The sequence below is a fragment of the Protopterus annectens genome, chromosome 3.part1 (assembly GCF_019279795.1).
Source record: "Protopterus annectens isolate FY-2018-M chromosome 3.part1, PAN1.0, whole genome shotgun sequence".
Classification (NCBI taxonomy): domain Eukaryota; kingdom Metazoa; phylum Chordata; order Ceratodontiformes; family Protopteridae; genus Protopterus; species Protopterus annectens.
The window spans coordinates 1366835095-1366853239 of record NC_056732.1 but is presented as its reverse complement, the minus strand read 5'-3'; the positions used below and the strand labels follow the sequence as shown (position 1 = coordinate 1366853239).

Here is an 18145-nt window from a genome sequence, read left to right as displayed (position 1 = left end):
AGCTCCAACTATTCCAGCTATCTTTGGCACACCCAAGATTCATAAATCTATACTTGAACCCCCATTTAGAATAATAGTTGATGGGAGAGGCTCTATAACTTATGGGTGTGCAAAATATATTGATACGATTCTTAAACCATTTCTGGATACTGAAACACAAATCTGTAAAGATTCGTGGTCCTTTCTACAGAACATTAACAAGTTAGATTTCCAACCCGATTGCTTGTTCTTAACGGTAGATGTCAAGGACCTTTATACGGTTATCCCCCATGATTTAGGTATCGAATGGGTTGCTGAATTTTTAGTTAAAAAGAAAGCTGATCACAACATTATATATTTGGTCACTACATTACTGGATATTGTGTTGGCAAACAACTATATGACTTTTGACAATAACTATTATCTGCAAAAGTCAGGCGTCGCTATGGGTTCCCCATGCGGCGGAAGTTTTGCCAACACGGTCATGGCACTCTGGGAACATAATTACCTGTTTTCTGAACCTCTTTTTATAAATAACGTCTATTGGTATACAAGATACCAAGACGATATGTTTTACTTATGGATAGGTGATCATAGCATTTTACCTGACTTTATTAATAAACTGACTGAGAAAACTTCATTCTTGGAATTTACTTACGAATCAAGTAATAAATCTATAAGTTTTCTTGACATTCTTCTAGAGAAAGACGAGCATAATTCTTGCTTTAAAAGCAGAATATACAGGAAACCAACATATTCTAACATATTCTTGCACTACACTAGTTGTCATCCTCACCATCAAAAACGGGCCGTCATTAAAGGGCAGATGGTGAGAGCTGCAAGAATGGTTTCTGATGACACCCAGTTTGAGGAAGAATGTAAGTTATTGGAAGATATGTTTCTCAATAGAGGTTATCCTAATTACCTAGTTTCATCTATCAGCAATGAAGTAAAACATAAAAGAAAGTCTGGTTTTTACCTTCCTTTATTAAATTTAAGAGAAGGATTCGAACAAAATGGCAATTGCACTTTAGTTGAAATTTGTAGTACTTCTGCAAGTGAGCCTACCAACGTTTTGCTATCTAGCACTAACAAACTGCCATTTAACATTAGCTTCTTGCATACTTTTTCAACAGACCATGATAAGATAAGATATATTTTTTATAAAAATTGGGCTCTTATTAAAGGCAATGAAGCGCTGTTAGGCGTTTTGGGGGACAAACCCACATTAACATATAAAAGAGGCTCAAATCTCAAGAGTATACTTGAAAGAAAGAATGAAATATGTAAAACACATTCTAAGATCAAGGGTATGTTCAAATGTGGTTGTTGTGCTCAGTGTAAAAATATTTTGGTGGCAAATACTTGTACTATTAACAACATTAAATATAATATTAATTCTAGATATAATTGTGAATCTTATGCAGTGGTTTATGCAGCCTTATGCCAATCCTGTAAGGCATTTTATATAGGCAAAACGGAGCGTAAATTCAAACAAAGAGTATACGAACACTGCTACGCCATTAAAAACAGAGATGTTAATAACGCTCTAGCTAAACATATTTTCTTTAACCCGGACCATCAGTTTAAGTTTATTATTTTGCAACGAAGAGTTAATGACATTAGAGGGGGCCCATGGCAAATTAAGCTAGAAGTAGATGAACTCAAATGGCAGATTTTGACAAATGCCCATATATTTCCAGGGCTGAATGATGCTCTTTCCATAAAATGTGTATTGCATTTATTGTCCCTTAATAGGAACTGAATTTTATAAATATGCATGAATTACAACTACTATCTTTACAACTTTTAAAGTTTTTTATTCATTTTTTCATGTATTTATTTTTATACTAAGAAGTAAATTATTTTTAATTGATAGCTAAAATAGATAATGTGTTTTAAGGTATATTATAAGGACAAATATACAAGTGTTTAGGCATTCCACTTTAAATGTTAATTGATGTTTTAATTGACCAATGTATTTAAATGGTGTTTGATTATTTTTCACTGTTTCTTTGTCTGAAGAAGGCTCGGAAAGGTCCGGGCCGAAAGCGCTTACAATTAAAGCAGTTATCAAATACACCGCTGCCAGCATTTTTGTTCCCAGGCTACAAGATTTAGAACTTTACACCTACACCTTTTCCCATTTTCTTCTCAACTGCCACATCTCTTTTCCATAATTAATCTAGATTAAAAGAGAATAAATCTTGCTGCAGGACTCTCTCCCACCATAGACTCACTCCTCACCCAGAAATACATTGCTTTCAATTAGATAACCCTGTCCAATTCTGTCTCCAAACTAATTGATTTAATTCATGCTTTCACTGTATAAACTGAAGCAAGCCTGTCTGGGTAACTGATACCTTATCTGAAAACTAGACCAATCAAAGAATTTCAAATGATTAGTTTCCTTCTTATAAAATAAATACTCCATCATGCAGACTCCTTTCTGTTGAGATTTTCTCCAGAAAATCAACTAATGTTTAAATTATTTCAAAGCTCTGTCATGTCAAAACCTATACATATCTCATTTAATACATAACCCTTTGTATAGGAAAATATTTAGTTAACATTTCCTTCTCAAGCTCTATTCACCACTTCATCCCTACCCTCTCAAAATCCATCTCATAATCTTCAAAACAAATAGTGGCTACTACAGATGCAAGAGCATACAGCTTAAAATCAACCATTTGCCATCCACCCAAATGCCTGGGTAGCCACAGACTACCCCTACCCATCATATGTCCTGCTCCGCTCCTTTTGAAATTCTCCCAAACCTCTGAACCTTAACCAACCAAAACTTCTCTCTCCCCAACAGTGCACTGTGTCTATAAACTAATACTCTTGGAAGTATCATCATTTGAATTAAGTTGATTCTTTCCACCAACGTGTACACCCTATTTTGCCATCTGTCCAGCAAAGAGGAAACTTGCACATGTAACTCAGAGTAGTTTCACATGACCAACTCTCACTCAGTCTCCTTCATTTTCAACCCTAAATATGTTGATTACTTTTTCTGCAGTGTGTGCTTGGTATAAAGTTTGGTGGCTAGTTGTGGGAATGAGTTTGGCTGCAAAAGTTTGAAGGTGAGAGAGGCTAGCAGCAGGTGTACTCTGTGGTGGGAATGAGTTAGGCTGGATAAGTCTGACGATGAGAGAGCCGAGCAGCAGGCGTACTCTGTGGTGGGACTGAGTTAGGCTGGATAAGTTTGAAGATGGGAAACCCTAGCAGCAGACATACTCTGTGGTGGGAATGAGTTAAACTGGAGAAGTTTGAAGATGAGAGAGCCTAGCAGCAGGCATACTCTGTGGTGTATTATGAGCTGTTTGGATTGTTTGATGGTGAGGCAGTAGTGCTCATCAGAGGCTGACTTAGTGATGAATCAACACATTATGTATCAAATAGTCGGGTGTAGAGGAGTTATCAGATGCTCTGGCTATTATGGAATGATCATATTTCAGTCAGGTCAGAAGGAGTCCTTTGTGTATTTCTGTCTTTGCTAGGGTGGGTAGGTAAGTAGGGTGAGATATTCCTAGCCCAGAAGATTTTACTTGCTGTTAGTAAGAAAGTCCTATTCCACTTCAATTGAATCCACTTTAATTTATTAATTTGTTAACTGGGTAGGTGAACTGCTCAATGTGTCTCCTTTTTATATACAACACAGACCAGAAGGTTAAGGGTAAATTCAATATATTTGAACAGTTTAGAGTATCCAATCAACCAGCATATTGCTATGATGGAACCAAAGTGCCTGCAGAAAGCCCCTACACAGATGAGGAAAGCATGTAAGCTCTACAGTTGCAATCAGGATTAAACCTAGATCCTGGATTTGAAAGGCAGAGATTTCAACCACTAAGCCACAGACTTGAGAACAAACAGAATTCCAAAATGGAGATGTCAGGATGGATTTTATTATATCTGATTGAGCTTCAAGCTTAAACCTAGTTTATATTTCATGGTGAATAACTTAAAAAAATGATATCCAACAGAGAGAACAATGACACATTCTATTTAAAAAATGATATTCTTTTGATAATTGTTAATTAGAGTTTTTCAAATTGATTAGCAGCTCATCACGGTCCATGAACAGTTTTTCATAATGCAACATGATTCAGTATAGCATTGCCTTGTAATTTCATCCACTTTTTGTTATATAAAGTAAACAAAATGTTTATTGCTGAGGATATTTTTCAAATGAATTTCTGTGTAAGAAGCAAATGGGTATATGTCTTTTAAGGAAATATAGACCTAGAAGTATATATGATACTGTGTATGCAATTATGTTTCACAATGACACATTATTAAGTATTTTTTTCTGGCAACAAACAGGTACACAGAAAGACAAACAGACAAACAAGCAAATCTGTGAGTTTGTAAAAGTGTATGTTCCAGTCCTTAAGAAAATACATTTTATTAATTGTTTTTAATATGTGTTGTGCTTGTTTTGATGTTCATGTATATTTTAACATGTTGCATATCCATGAAAATGGATTGCATGGGTTACTGCAGCTACTTGTTAAAATAAATGATCACTCCACCTTTCCATTAAATGTGTGTGATGCCGCAGCTCTAGCCCAGTAATCAAGGAGCCTCAATCCTCACCACTGGCAACAGTTGGGGGCATACACACTGGGAGGATGACAAGTACACACAGTAAAGTACAATTTTCCTTAAGAGCACACAGAGCCCACAGTAAGAATGGAGCCAGTGTCTGTCTCTTTCTCCAGATCCCCAGTAAGACTCCCCACTGGCACAGCTATAGAGTTGAGATCTTAGCTGAGTGACCAAGCCAAGACCTCCAGCACCCTCTCTGTCCAACCAGTGCTTTGTGTCCTTGCCCAAGTAGCTGACACACACACTCTTTGAGATTTGATTTATACACAAACACACACACCTGGGAAAGGCTGGCACACATTTACTAGCTATGCCCCCTTTTTCACAGACTATAAGGTAGTTTGGTCTGCCACCAGCCACTCCTTATCAGCTACTTTAAAGCTCTTAATAAAGAGTGTCCAATCTTACTCTGTGATGCTACTGTTAATCCAAATGGTAGCTTGACCAAGATCAAGACTATTAGGAGTAGGAGTGGCCTACACAGTGTCACCAATTAGATATGTAAGCACTCTAAGAGTTTAAATATCTCTAGACAGACCAGCCACAATTGAAAGCTTTTAATATATTTAATAATAAATAATAAAATAACAAGAAAATACTCAGTAAATAATCACATTAACTACAGAGTTCAAAATCACAGGAAATATTTAAAACAACATTGCAGGACAGTCTCAAATAAATAAGGGAAACATCTAAGCTATACTTCACAATATTCCTGACTGCATCTAAGAGAAATTACTGTACCCTAGATTTACGTACTCATAGCAAGATAAGACAGATGTGGTGAGTGGATTTCCCAGCTGATACTGTCAGGTCAAAGACAAACTACAAAATGCACTGTCTCTCTCTCTCTCTCTCTCTCTCTCTCTCTTTCTCTCTCTCTCTTTCTCAGAGTTCTTAAACTAATCACAGATATTGTTGCTGAGATACTTGCAGCATGACATCACTTCTTGTCATCTGACTATTTCAGGTGAAAACCCCATTGCTAGAAACTACTAGCATTTAGCAACTTCCTGTGAAAACACATAAACAAGGACCCTTCTTGGATCTTTTGGCAAATTGTGGAAGTCGTCAAATAATTTACATTCCTCTACATGTAAAGACAATACAAAAAAACTTCTAGTTCTAGACATTGTGTCTGTTACTGCACTGAAACTGAGATGTAGCAACCTATGTTGATGGCCAGCCTATAAAGTAACTTAACCTCAACCATTCTTCTGACGTTTTGCAAGTTAAGCTCCTGTGTTTCAGTCTCCCGTGTTAAACAGTTGCAATAGTGTTTAAACTATCTGTTCACCACACAAGTCTATGCAATCTTTCTTCATTTAATGCTGAAGCCTTCAATGACAGGCTCTCTGCCATTAACTGGTCCTACCTGAAATACCTTCCCCTTAATTATACAGTTCTACAATTCAATCACACATTCCTTGATGTCCTTGACTCCTTAGCTCCCCTACAAAAAGTTAAGATCAAATCATCCTACTCTCCTTGGCTCTCTAAAGATACCCTAACTCTCATGAAACAGAAAGACAGTTACTGGAAACAATGGCTAAAAAGCAAATTGGCAACTATTTTCCAAAAATACAAAGAACTTTGAAACCTTTCAAAAAACTAATCAATAATGAAAAGAATAAAATCTATTATGATGCACAGTTTACACATAAGTCCAAACCAAAAAATTTGTGATACACCCTGGTCAACCTACCATCCCCAATCCCTTCCACAATAAAGCTCCCCAAGAAACTTCCACCTTACTTAATACTCACTTTATTGGATCAATTCAAAAACTAACCCAGACCTGCCAAAGTCAAAACACCCCTCACACTACACATACTACTACCATGACCACCCCCTTATCTCTCAACCCTGTCTCCACTGCTTACATAAAGTCCCTTTTACTAAAACTCAAACCATGCTGTCCCTCCCCTGACAACCTTCCTCACCACTTCGTCAAACTTGCAGCCTACTCTAGCATATCCTGTCTCAATCCTCATAAACAGATCCAGCCAAGAAGCCACTGTCCCCAGCATTTGGAAATCCTTTTCACCGCACCACTACACAAAGGAGGGAACTCTACTGACACATCTAACTGCATACCCATCGCCATTCTCTGCCAACTGTCCAAAATCCTTGAAAAATGCATTCACAAACAACATCTGAAACACCTAATCAACAAAAATCTTCTCACCCTACCCAACATGGCTTCAGACCCAATCATAGTGCTACCACTGCCCTCTTATCCTTCTTCCACACTGTAGCTGAAGCCAGAGACAAAAATATTCTCATATCTTCCCTCTTTCTTGACCTCTCCAAGGGTTTTGACACTGTCTCTTATTCCAAGCTAATTGCTAAATAAACTGATCTTAACCTGTCTGCTTCCACTATCCAGTGGTTCACTAGCTACCTCTCAAACAGGCACAATCATGATTGTGTGATGGCAATCTGCCTGTTCCCCTTTCCTACCTATCCAAACTGGAGTCCATCAAGGCTCTATTCTTGGTCCTCTCCTCTTCATTATCTTTACTAATCAACACTACTCCACTTGTACCACCTCATCCCTCATTCAATATGCAGACAACTCAACAGTCATCTCTTGCTCCAACAACATCTCCGACCTTCTTTCCATCACCCAAAACACTTTCTCATCTGTGGAACAACGGCTCACTAACCACCAACTTATTCTCAACCCCAAAAAGACAAAAGTCCTATTATTCCTTCCCAAATCTCTCTCCCACCAGAAATCCACTTTTACCATCTCATCTGCTGGCAACATCCTAATCAAAGCAGAACGACACACTGAAGTACTTGGTGTTATAATTGATGACCAGCTAAAATTTGACTTACGTGTATAACATTGCATAAAAAAAAAAAAAAACGACCAGAAATTGGGTACTCTTTCAGTTTTCAAAACTTTGGGTTCGATATTTACATAGTCGAAGTTTTGACCCTTCGACTATGCGATATAGACCCCATTTAAAGCTTGCCAAGGAAGTTCTCTGCCTGATATGCAAGGACAGTCTATTCTAGAAATGTAAGATAGCTTGAATTAGGAATCTGGTGCACCATCTGATGTTGTTGTTTTAATGGTGTAGAGGTTTTACATCTCAAGTAAGTGGTTGTTTGCTTTACCACTGTTTCTCTGTAAGTGCAAGAGTTCAAAGAGTGTTAGGTTGTGCATCACTATCGATTACTATACTGAGAACTGTGATTTAGTAAATAAAGATAATATAATCCACCAGTCAGAAAATGCACATATGTTAAGGATTTGTCTTTTAAGACTATCAAAAGGTTATAAGATTGATCAGTAAGTCTTGACTAGAAATACAAAAAAGAAAGCAGCATGTAAGAAACTGCCAATTGCTGGAACAAATACACTGCATTCTTACCAAATACCATTTGTGTTTGCATTTTTTCTTAATTAGACACAGTTTCAGTTGTGCCACTATGTAGCATCTTATGATGAAAAACACTTCCCTGATCCCCATCGATTTGATCCCACTCGTTGGCTGCGAGATGTAGGTATGAAGCACCATCCTTTTGGCTCAATACCCTTTGGATATGGAGTCCGTGCTTGTGTTGGACGCCGATTTGCAGAGCTGGAGATGCGCTTGGCACTTATAGGAGTAAGTCAGAAAATGCTTCCCCAGTATTATTTTCAGATTCTCTGTCTTGTTAAATTATGTTTTACAACAGTCATATGAAAGGTTCTGTTTATAATTCAGTCTTAAGCAGTGAATGTGTAGGAATGATGTGTGCTTTGAACTGGCTTACCAAGTAATTATTTACCTTTGTGAATGGCAAAATGTATTATTGAGTTTTAACTCCTCAATGGGAACTTGGTATGAATTCTGCTACTTATAGTTTTCCCAAACTGTGGATGAAATTATTTGATTTTTAGATTGTGCATACATAATTATAATTATTATTATTATTACTATGATTATTACTATCATCATCATGTAATGTAGAACAAAAACTTCTGACTCTCCACGTTGCATAAACAGTTTATTCAGAAAGAAAAGACAAACGGTGAGCGCTTTCGCGTATGCTATGATACGCTTCTTCAGACAGTATATTATTAAAAACAAGCAGCATATTTATAGGGAGGCTTAGCCAGAAAGCATATGTTTAATTGATTAATTATTCAATTTGCTGATAGTTTAATTAAAACTAATCATTCTCTATGAAGGGTTTTTTTAAAGCCACAGAACAAAATGCATACCAAAAGAGAAGTACTAAATACATTAAATACGTTGAATCATACATATATTAAAGCATGTTTTTAAAATCATTTAGATGTATATAAATTAATATTATAAGTTTATTGCATGTATCACCTTATATAGCGTTATGTAAGGTATATATTCGTCACTTCTTCTACCCTTTCAAGAAAATGATATTTGATGTATAATAAATAATAACCATAAATACTAATAATAAATATATATATATATAAATAGAAATAAATAAATAAATAAATAAATGAATATGCTTAAAATAAATATGTATAAGATAATATAAAAATGAAATAGGATTAAAAAACAAGACAATATATTTTGGTGTCAAGGAAATCTAGAATAACCTTTCTATTCTAAGCTTTAGTGCTAAAACATATACATCCAGCCATAATGTATGAGTATGTAAACATATAGATGTTAAATATTTCATAAACCAGCAAAAATTAGGAAAAATCTATTCATATATTTATTTATTTAATCATAAGTTATTATTATCCATCCATTTATATAAGTTAACCAAGTATCTACTTAATAAATAAATAAATAAGTGAATAAATAGATAAATAAATAGATAAATAGACAAATATATGGATATATATATATATATATATATATATAAAAACTTGTTTGAAACCACATTTCAATAATATTTTAACATGTTCAATAGGAAAAAATATCTTATACTGCTGGATGAAACAGAAGTATATAAATATAATATAAGAATAATATAGAAAATAATAAAAACATATATATTTTAGTATACCCCTAGAATAAAAAATAAAGAATATATGAACAGTGTATATGAATCATTATGCATAAGGTTATAAAATCATCTCCGATTATTAAGAAAGGATCTTATTGTAATATAATTGTTCAATCCTGGAGTGCAATGGCCTCTAAGTTTAAGGATCCATTTTAACTCATTTAACTCAATCAAATTTATATAGTCACCACCTCTAGCATTAGCTTCCACAGTTTGTAGTACTCTGAACACAAAAGTATGTGATGGATTAGATATTGTATGTTTAGCTAGAGCGTTTAATTCATTTTTCTTTTTAATATCGTATTGGTGATTATATATTCTATTTTTAAGTTTCCTTTTGGTGAGGCCTATGTAAAACACAGTACAGCGTATTTACAGTATTTACTTAGCCACCTGTGAGTGCTGTACTGCGTTTTACATAGGCCTCACCAAAAGGAAACTTAAAAATAGAATATATAATCACCAATACGATATTAAAAAGAAAAATGAATTAAACGCTCTAGCTAAACATACAATATCTAATCCATCACATACTTTTGTGTTCAGAGTACTACAAACTGTGGAAGCTAATGCTAGAGGTGGTGACTATATAAATTTGATTGAGTTAAAGGAGTTAAAATGGATCCTTAAACTTAGAGGCCATTGCACTCCAGGATTGAACAATTATATTACAATAAGATCCTTTCTTAATAATCGGAGATGATTTTATAACCTTATGCATAATGATTCATATACACTGTTCATATATTCTTTATTTTTTATTCTAGGGGTATACTAAAATATATATGTTTTTATTATTTTCTATATTATTCTTATATTATATTTATATACTTCTGTTTCATCCAGCAGTATAAGATATTTTTTCCTATTGAACATGTTAAAATATTATTGAAATGTGGTTTCAAACAAGTTTATATATATATATATCCATATATTTGTCTATTTATCTATTTATTTATCTATTTATTCACTTATTTATTTATTAAGTAGATACTTGGTTAACTTATATAAATGGATGGATAATAATAACTTATGATTAAATAAATAAATATATGAATTGATTTTTCCTAATTTTTTCTGGTTTATGAAATATTTAACATCTATATATTTACATACTCATACATTATGGCTGGATGTATATGTTTTAGCACTAAAGCTTAGAATAGAAAGGTTATTCTAGATTTCCTTGACACCAAAATATATTGTCTTGTTTTTTAATCCTATTTCATTTTTATATTATCTTATACATATTTATTTTAAGCATATTCATTTATTTATTTATTTATTTCTATTTATATATATATATATATATATATATATATATATATATATTTATTATTAGTATTTATGGTTATTATTTATTATACATCAAATATCATTTTCTTGAAAGGGTAGAAGAAGTGACGAATATATACCTTACATAACGCTATATAAGGTGATAAATGCAATAAACTTATAATATTAATTTATATACATCTAAATGATTTTAAAAACATGCTTTAATATATGTATGATTCAACGTATTTAATGTATTTAGTACTTCTCTTTTGGTATGCATTTTGTTCTGTGGTTTTAAAAAAACCCTTCATAGAGAATGATTAGTTTTAATTAAACTATCAGCAAATTGAATAATTAATCAATTAAACATATGCTTTCTGGCTAAGCCTCCCTATAAATATGCTGCTTGTTTTTAATAATATACTGTCTGAAGAAGCGTATCATAGCATACGCGAAAGCGCTCACCGTTTGTCTTTTCTTTCTGAATAAACTGTTTATGCAACGTGGAGAGTCAGAAGTTTTTGTTCTACATTTCATCGTTTGTTTTAACTTCAGACTCTTTAGCTGTTAGAGATCTGTTCCTGTTTTTTACTATCATCATCATCATCAAATATGCCCATTTAGAACTTGCAACTTGTGTTATAATGATTGCAAGTTCAAACGTGTTTGCAATTGAAAGTAAACAAAGTTCCTCAAGGTGGTACAGTCTGCCACCCCTGCAAAGATTCAGTTTTGCCAATCATATTCCATATTTTACAGATATTTATAGATGTGGCTAAAGTACATATTATCCAACATCTGCACTTGCATTTCACCTACTCTGAGGATCATTACTAAGGTATTTTGAAGCAAAACAGGTGTCTTGTTTGAATACTAATAATGATATGGTTTTTGTCTTTCCACTACATACACAGATCACAGAAGAATTTTCAAGTGGGTGGGGCATGAATGCCCTGACACTAGACTTTATGTGCATGGAGTCACCTTACTTGACTCTTAGTGGGTTGACTATGGTTTTGAAACAGTTCCTGTACCTCAGTACCGCAGAGCTACCTATTCATTACCCTAATAAACACTAAGGGGTTGTTGCTAGCAAAAAAAAAAAAAGAAATGTAAATAGGTTTACAATGGAAAAATCAGCAGCACTGGGCACAAAAGATTTGTAAAAAAACCTACTAGTCTTAGCACCCAGCAGATATCTGGTGAGGAGTAAGGCATCACCCCTAGGTTATTTGGGCATGATAAATGAAGGCATATTTTGTACAGATACTGAAAAAGGAACTCAGGGAAGTGCTCTAACAATGTTAACAGATGGCACTCACCTTTGCACAGGAAAGACTAAGGAAAGGTTTAGAACCTGAGTAGAAATGAATGCCCAACTGAGGCTAGTAACATAAAACAGCCATCTGTCTTTTTAACCTCATTTTTAAGTACAAAAACTGTGAAAGTCTGCATACACTTTCTGTTTCAAGAAAGCTGCCAATGGGTAGATAAAAAGAAGATGGGATGTCACTGGACGAAGTGTCACTGAATCTATCAATATGGCAAGTCTACTGTTATAGTCAAATGTTACTAGAACCCAAGAAATGTGGACACAGTATGGGTATCCTGCTATAACATGGACCTTGTTCCACCTAGAGGATCCTAGTCTACTGAAATTGAAATGCCATCTTGTGTTATACTGGAACAGCACCCCATAGTAGCACAAAGTGCCACACTAGAACTGCTATCATCAAAGTGGTGAAGAAATAGCTTTCAGGAAATGTCCAACAAGGGAGAGAAACAATGCCATGAATATATTTGGAAGGCTCCATCTAATTATGGTAAACATATTTACATAATGATCACAGTCTAATGTTGTCTGTTTCACAAGAATGTCACAATTCCATGTAGATGTTTGGGGTTATGCGATCAGGAGAAGGAAAATGAAACACCCCTGGGAAACAGCAGTTATTAAATATAAGACAGGGAAGAACCAGAGGTGTGTTGTCTCTTGCTTGTTGCCAAAGCTGTATAGAGCACAGTTTGATAACATTGCCTATTTAATATTATTTTATGGTGATCGAACATTAGTTGTGCAGGGATCTCTCTGTGTATTTTAGACCTGTGGTGGTGAGTGTACCTTCCTTTATGGCAGGTAAGGTGGTGTTAGTCTTGACCACACTAGGGGTACCCACTGTTTTTTAGATGATTGGGAATGGCATGACTCGCATCTAATGAGTTACAGCAGGAATATGTAAACAGTTATGTCTGTGTGATGGCTAATTTACTTGGTACTAGTCTGCTATGGTGGGAACATGGCACCCTTTAACCTAACGTGTGTGAGTGATTTTTATGTTTATATTGTTGTATGTAAAATACCAGTCAGACAAAGTATGAAGTGTTGGAATTAAATGAGATTAGTCAGACTCCACCATTAACACTAAAAGTGGGTTTATACCATAGAATTCTACTTGGCAGAGACAATAAATTTGACTGTGCTCCTCAGAATTTATTATAAGCCCATAAGAAGACAATATTAATTCAGTCAATTAACTTAAAGTGACTCAAAAAGACAAGTTAGAAGGAGTAAGGTCACTGTGCTGGTGATTAATGCTGGGAACATTAGTAATAAAGTATGTTTTTTGCATTGACCACTGCTACAGTAGCCGTAGCTATATGGATTATGTCCTGCCAAGGATATAACAGCTGGCCAGCTTCCAAAGCTTCAGGACACCATCTATGCAACTAAAGTGTCACACAGCTCAAGGTGGGTTGACTAAAAGACAAGTTTGAGGGAAATGGTCTTCACAGTTTTACTGCTGCTGAAGAGAATGCTCCTCTAAGCTTTCAAAAATTAACAATTGGCTCGTGCTTTACTTTGCTGGAAGCATAAGTTCCCCTTGGTGAAAAAAAAAAAAACTTCCATTTTCTTAAATTTTGTTGATGTTTTATTACTTTCCTCTTACGGAAAGTTCTTTTAAAGCTATGCGTGTTGTTATTTAATGGAGTGTCTTTAAACTGTAATATTTTTTAAATGGTGTACTCATTTCTATTTGTCAGTTTAAAAGTAGTGTAATCTAACTGAAAATATAATTTCTGTGGAGAAATTCTGTTTATTTTTCCATTGTGGAGCTACCATGATGTTTTAAGTGCTTTTTGCTGTGCTTTTCCTGACAAAAAAAGTATTTTTGTGGACTAATAGTTTTACCACCATTTGCTGCTTGTCTGCCTGTTAAAGAGGCACCGTTTCTGGCTTGACCATGGAACAAACTACCTTTCCCATGGTCAGTCCTTCTTCCAGCCAAAAAAAAAAAAGCAAGCAACCTTTGCCACCAGACCAGGTTAGAAATTTGCCTCAGCTATTAGTAGGTGACTCTGCTGTGGCCATTTGTTGTACCTCAGACCACTCATCTTTTTCCCCAGATCCCTCTGGTGTAGTACTTGCAGCCACTATGGACCAGGGGTTAACCACATCCTCTCTGGCTTTTGCCCCCTCACTGGGCAAAGAAGAGCCACTCTTGTTGGCCCTAGGAGAGGGAAAAGGGAATAATTCTCTGTTCTATCTGAATGCTGTGCCCATCCCTGGGTAAGCAGCTGCTGCCATTACTAACATGTTTGGTCCAATTATTCCTGTTAAAAAGAAACAGAAAATCAAAAATGCATCTATTCCTCAAATTTCCTTAAACAGGAGCTGTTTAATGGTACTGGCTCAGGATTTAATTCAGGCTGTTGATCCTTCTTGTAAAGTAGTTTTTGGTAAAAGAAAGAGGGATTCTTCTTTTCCTGAAGAGAGTCAAGATTCTGAATCTTAACAGAAAGATGCAGGGATGGATTTGGGGCTTTTTCCTTAGATTTCTGATTCAGACTCAGTGGAGATCTTAATTTTGATACCTCCTGTTGGGGTTTCTCTTTCTCCGAGACTTTTGCTAGAATGTCATGGTGTTTTTCAGTGGGAGAACACTGAGGTTTGTCAATTCCTCAGAATATATTATCAGTTGTTACAGAAGGATTTTCGAGAACATATACCCATTCCTCCCACCCTGTCTGCTGTAGAGGATGTATGTTTTTCTCTCTGCAATTTTCCTGACAGTCACACAGCTGTCCCTAAAAGGTCAGATATGATGTATAAAGTTCCTCAGTGTTTTACTTTTGTATACAGTATTCCCAAACCAAACTAAGCAGCTATATCCTTAGTTGATGCCACCACTGCTGCTAAGCACTTACTTAATTCCAACCCTACTCCTTCTAATAAGGACATAAAAGATACTTATCATCACATCCTTATTCATTCAGATTCCAGATGCTTCTTAAGGTTTTGTTTGCCTGTATCATATTACCAGTTCTTCGCCTTAACCTTTGGACTATCCACTGCACTAAGAGTGTTCACAAAGTGTCTAGCTCCTATTGTAGCTCATTGCAAGCTACAGGTTATTCACAATTTTCCAAATTTAGATGACTTGCTTATCTCTGCAGAGTCTTTTTCAAGCTGTTAGAAATTTCTCTATTAGGTGAGAGATCTCTTGCAAAAACTGAGATTACAAAAGAACATTCAAAAGTCTTTCTTGACTCCATCACACAAGGCAGTAGCAACTCTCTTGCTCCATTCCTGTTGTTTTTTTGGAGTGTTTTATGATAGGGGTGTGGCCATATGTTTTTTTTGTTTGTTTCTAGTGTGACATCTGCACAATACCTCACCGGACTGCCAACAATTAAATGACATTCCTTACTATTCTGGATCAGTAACTAAGGAGCTTCAATCCTCACTACTGACTCCAGTATGAGACTGTCACTTAAACATAAGTATTATTTCACACAATTTTCCCTTAAGAGAACAAAAGGAACATGCTATATCTTCTGGTTGTGGACTATATATCTGTCTACCCAAATGTATTTTCTTATTACACACTTCACAGCAAAGTGCCCCAGTTTAAGACCTCTGATACACTCACACTCAAAGTAAATTTAAATCTCACACATCCAAACACTTCTGTGAAAATCTGACACAGATTTCCATCTTTGTCTCTTTCTCAAAATAATATAGTTATATTGCTACCAATCAGAGGCTCTTCATGCCCTTCTAAAGGGGTGTCCAGTTATGAAAATTAATTATCAAAATAAATGATAGCTATGACCAGAACAGCCAGGCTTTTGAGGTGACCTGGGGAGTATCAGATAGGTAGAAGCTCTCTCTAATCTCTAAAAGAAAACACTGGTTTTCAGCCACAGTGTTAAGTAATGAAAAACATTTAATAATAAGTAAAAGGATTACAAGATTGTAAAACCAGTAGCTCTCAATAAACACTAGAATTCAATCATCAGAAATATAAAATCAAACTGCAGGATAGGAGTCTGTTATTCTAGAAAAACTCTGTCTTAATAACTAAGCTTTCCTGATCTAACTAAAGAATACTGTCCCTGATCTACTCTAAGATATAATAGCAAAGCCAATGCAAGTTGACCGTTTTTTGATGATTTCTCTTTTCTTGGTGTCCACTGACTGCTCAGTACTTGACAAATTGCTCAGCATTTGACAAACTGCAGTCTCAGCTGTCTAATTTCAAAATATAACAGTCAGCTGTTTAAAAAATATAGTTTTCTGTCACTCATCTGTTTAAATAATATTGTAGCAACCAGGAACATTCTAATGGCATCACTCACTGTTTAGCTGATTCTCCACATTTTGCACTTTAGAATGCCCCTCTCAAACATGCACAGTTAGAAATGTATCAGATTCTTTAAACATTCTGTTTAAACAGGAAAATAATCAACATTTTAAAATTAATTTACATTATCACAATTAGGTAGGCTGGCATACAATACAAGTTAATCTGAGAGTATGCACACATTTCACGACAGACATACTAACACAGATTATAGTGTTTTCATATTCTTCACATTTCTCCCCCTCTTATGACTCAAAAAAGGCTTTCAAGTGACCCTTGAAAAACAACACTTGGGAAAAATGGGTCTACCTGAGAATTTTACCTACTCCTCTCCTGAACAATCCATCTGCATTGGCATTATTAACCCCACTGCAATGCTCTATGGTCATATAATATGCTTGTAATCCTAGACTCCACCTCATACCATCCTTCTTGGCATTAGCATTACAGGGCAAGCCCAAGGGCTGTTGGAGTTTTGGATTACCCCCAGTTCTAGCATTTCCCTTATTTCTTTTTTCAGAGTCTGCTTCACTGTCTCAGGTACTCTATAGGGAACCTGCTTAATAGGTTTTTGCAGCCCTGTGTGGGGTTGCAACAAGTTAGTACACCCTGGTTTCTCTGTAAACGTATCCCCAAATTCCTGCAATACCATTTTTATCCCCTGGACTTGATTAGGAGTTAACTGCAGTGATATGGCGATCTTTTCCACAGAGGTGTCGATCCTAGCTTCAACCAAAAGATTGGTTACCATATCCCTCTCAGAGTCTTCCTGCTACCCATTACAAATGCTCAGTACTATGGCCTCACTGTCGTGATAAGGTTTCATTATATTCACATGGGGCATTTTGTGCCCTTGTCTCCTACCTACCAAATTTACCATATAGTTCGCATCATTGATTTTCCTCACTATCCCAAAGGGTCCCTCCCAAGCTGCTTGTAACTTTTTATGTTTAACAGGAACACGCACCATCACCTTCTGTCCCTCAGAATACACTTGAGCCTGAGCATTCCTGTCATACCACACCATCTTTTGTTGTTGAGCCACTGCTAAGTTCTCTTGAGCTAAATCCATGAAGTCGTTAAGTCTTGTCAGAAAGTTGAGAACATAAGCCACAACAGACTCTTTGTGAGATTCACTCTCACTTTCCCACTCTTCTGGAATCAGATTTAAAGGCCCCTCACCCTATGCCAGTATAACAACTCAGGGTGAAAAACCTGTAGATTCCTGCAGCACATCCCTATACACAAATAACAAATGGGGCAAATACTTGTCCCACTCCCTTTTGAACTGGACTGCAAATGCCCATATCACAGTCTTCAATGTAGAGTTTAACCTCTCCACAAGCCCATAGGTCTGGGGAGGGTAGAGGGTGGTCTTTAGATGTTTTACCCCACAATGGTTCCATAGACAAGTCAGCAGGTCTAACATGAAGTTAGCACATCAGTCAGTCAGTATTTCCTGTGGAAAACCTACTCTGCTAAAGGTTTCTATCAAAACATTTGCCATCTTCTCTGCCTTGATAGATGACAAAGACACCACCTCAGGCTATCTTGTAGCATAATCTACTACCACCAAGATGTATTTCTTTCCTGAAGAACTTGGAGTACTCAGGGGTCCCATAATATCC

At 35.7% G+C, this 18145-nt stretch overlaps 1 protein-coding gene across 1 annotated transcript in view; it reads left to right on the top strand.

Moving 5' to 3' along the window:
• Positions 1-18145, top strand: part of LOC122798461 (sterol 26-hydroxylase, mitochondrial-like) — a 934778-nt gene that overhangs the window by 811484 nt on the left and 105149 nt on the right. Inside the window, exon 8 of the mRNA XM_044067402.1 lies at positions 8016-8216. Within this exon, the coding sequence (XP_043923337.1) occupies positions 8016-8216 (201 nt within the window). The remainder of the gene's footprint in view (positions 1-8015; positions 8217-18145) is intronic.